Genomic DNA, 1853 nt, shown 5'->3' on the forward strand with positions numbered 1-1853 from the left:
CCGGGCCGGGGGCCGGCCGGGGCGGGGGGGCTGGGCCGGGCTGGGGTCGCGCTGACGCCCGTGTGTGCTCTTGCAGGCGGACCAGGACCCCAACGCCGCCTCGCTGCTCGACGTCTTCGACCACTGGCTCAAGTGAGTGCCGGCGGGGCCAGGTGCGGCCGGGCCCGCCGCCCTCTTTTCCCTCCCCCGGGTCGGTCCGTGGGGGGAGGGCCCCGCTCGCGGGCTCGGATGGGGGAGACGCCTTGCTCCAGCCGGGAAGCGAGCGCTTCCTCGAGCCGGCCAAGCCTAGACGGCCCATGCCAAGGGACAGCGAGTGGTGCGTGAGTTTGAGACTGGGAGCGCATGGACCAGACGAGTTCGGCTCAGATGTAGTTGCTGCTCCTGAGCACAAAACGCGAATGCTGTCGTGGGTTGGCGTAAGCCTTTCTGAAACACTAGGTTTTGTCATAACTCTCTGTTTAAGATGGGGGTGCCCAGCCTGCGGCATGTGTGCCACACGTGGCCCACACGGCACGCAGCAGATCGGGGAGGTGGCTGCAGCCCCCAGCAGGGAGGGCAGAAAGCAGAGCAGCAGGTCAGGCCGCGGGAGGGGATTGGAGTGGCACTCGGAGAGGGCACAGGGCTTAATTTGTGACGCATCTGCCAAAACGGTTGGCCCTGCTGATTTATGAATCCAGACCAGACAGTTAAGCGAGTTTCAGCCCTGTGAAAAAGACAGTGTAACAGGAGGGGAGTTGGGCTCAAGGCGTCTGTATGTTCTTCAGAGGGTTACATGTTTGAGCTTGGGAATCCTCACTGCTTTCGTGGAGAAACTCCTGCTCTGGAGTTGCACTATTTCTAGTGTATCTGGTCAGAAAGTACCATACTTACTCAAATCCGAGATGATGTCATTTTCCCCGTTCAGCAGAGGTGGGGGTGAATTTGAGCACAAGACGGAGCCAGCAGGCAACTGCTGTGGCTCTGGCCCTGACCCAGAGTCAGAACTGGAGCTTCCATCTCTGCCCCGTGCTACTCTACCTCTTTGCAGCCTTTGCGTCCCTCTTCCCTCTCTGGCTGCTGTCACTTACCTGGGGTCCTGGCTTTGGCCTAGGGCACAGAGCGCTTGCTATCTCCAGGCCCCACCTGGGATGGCAGCTGCTGCAAGTGTTGGCAGCTGTAGTTCTGACCCAGTGCTGGGGCAGGTCCATAGCTGCTGCCCCTGCAACTGCTGCTCCTGAGCCAGGCAGGGGCCAGAACTAGCATGTTCCCTGGGTCAGAGCAGGACTGGACTTGGACCCAGACCTGGAGCCACAACTTGGGGTAAGTGATGGTGGCAAGGGGGAGGGTGAAGGCAAATGTTAGGAAGGGGCTGGCACTAGGGAGGGAGCTAAGTGCCAGGGGGGGCAGGCACCAGGGAGGGTTAAGTGTTAGGAGGGCAGGTGCCAGGGGATGCAGGCACAGGGAGCATGGGGTCGGAGACCAGCTGCTTACCTCCTTGTCACTACTTGCCCCCCTGCTGCTTTTTTCCCTGTCTCAGCAATGGGAGGGACACACTTAAGACAACCCACCCAAGAATTAGATTCTGTGCATGGAAAATTGTAACAAGTTTATTCATTGTTCATGTATCAAATCTAATTATTAGGGATTTGTCTTGCATTCAAAGTTGTCTTGTATTCAGATAAAAATGGTAGAGAGAGTCAAGCTGCAATCAGATCTCCAGTACCACAAGTGTCAGAGCAGGAGCAGAGAATACCCTGACACAGCCACTCCTTTATCTCATGGGGAATTTGGATCAGTTTTTCTTATGTTCCCCCAGATTCTGCTCCTGCTCTACCTAGCTCCTCAGTCATGCTGCTTCGGGGAGGGGGGGGGGG

The 1853-nt window shown here is 58.0% G+C and overlaps 1 protein-coding gene across 1 annotated transcript in view; it reads left to right on the forward strand.

The window, feature by feature from the left end:
- Positions 1-55: 55 nt before the first annotated feature.
- The window catches only part of NOLC1 (nucleolar and coiled-body phosphoprotein 1), a gene marked incomplete at its 5' end in the record, with an annotated part of 18215 nt that continues 16417 nt past the window's right edge, over positions 56-1853 (forward strand). The window contains one exon of the mRNA XM_019502488.1: positions 56-132. Within this exon, the coding sequence (XP_019358033.1) occupies positions 56-132 (77 nt within the window). The remainder of the gene's footprint in view (positions 133-1853) is intronic.

This window comes from Gavialis gangeticus, unplaced genomic scaffold, assembly GCF_001723915.1.
Source record: "Gavialis gangeticus isolate Ggan-Ray unplaced genomic scaffold, GavGan_comp1, whole genome shotgun sequence".
Classification (NCBI taxonomy): Eukaryota; Metazoa; Chordata; order Crocodylia; family Gavialidae; genus Gavialis; species Gavialis gangeticus.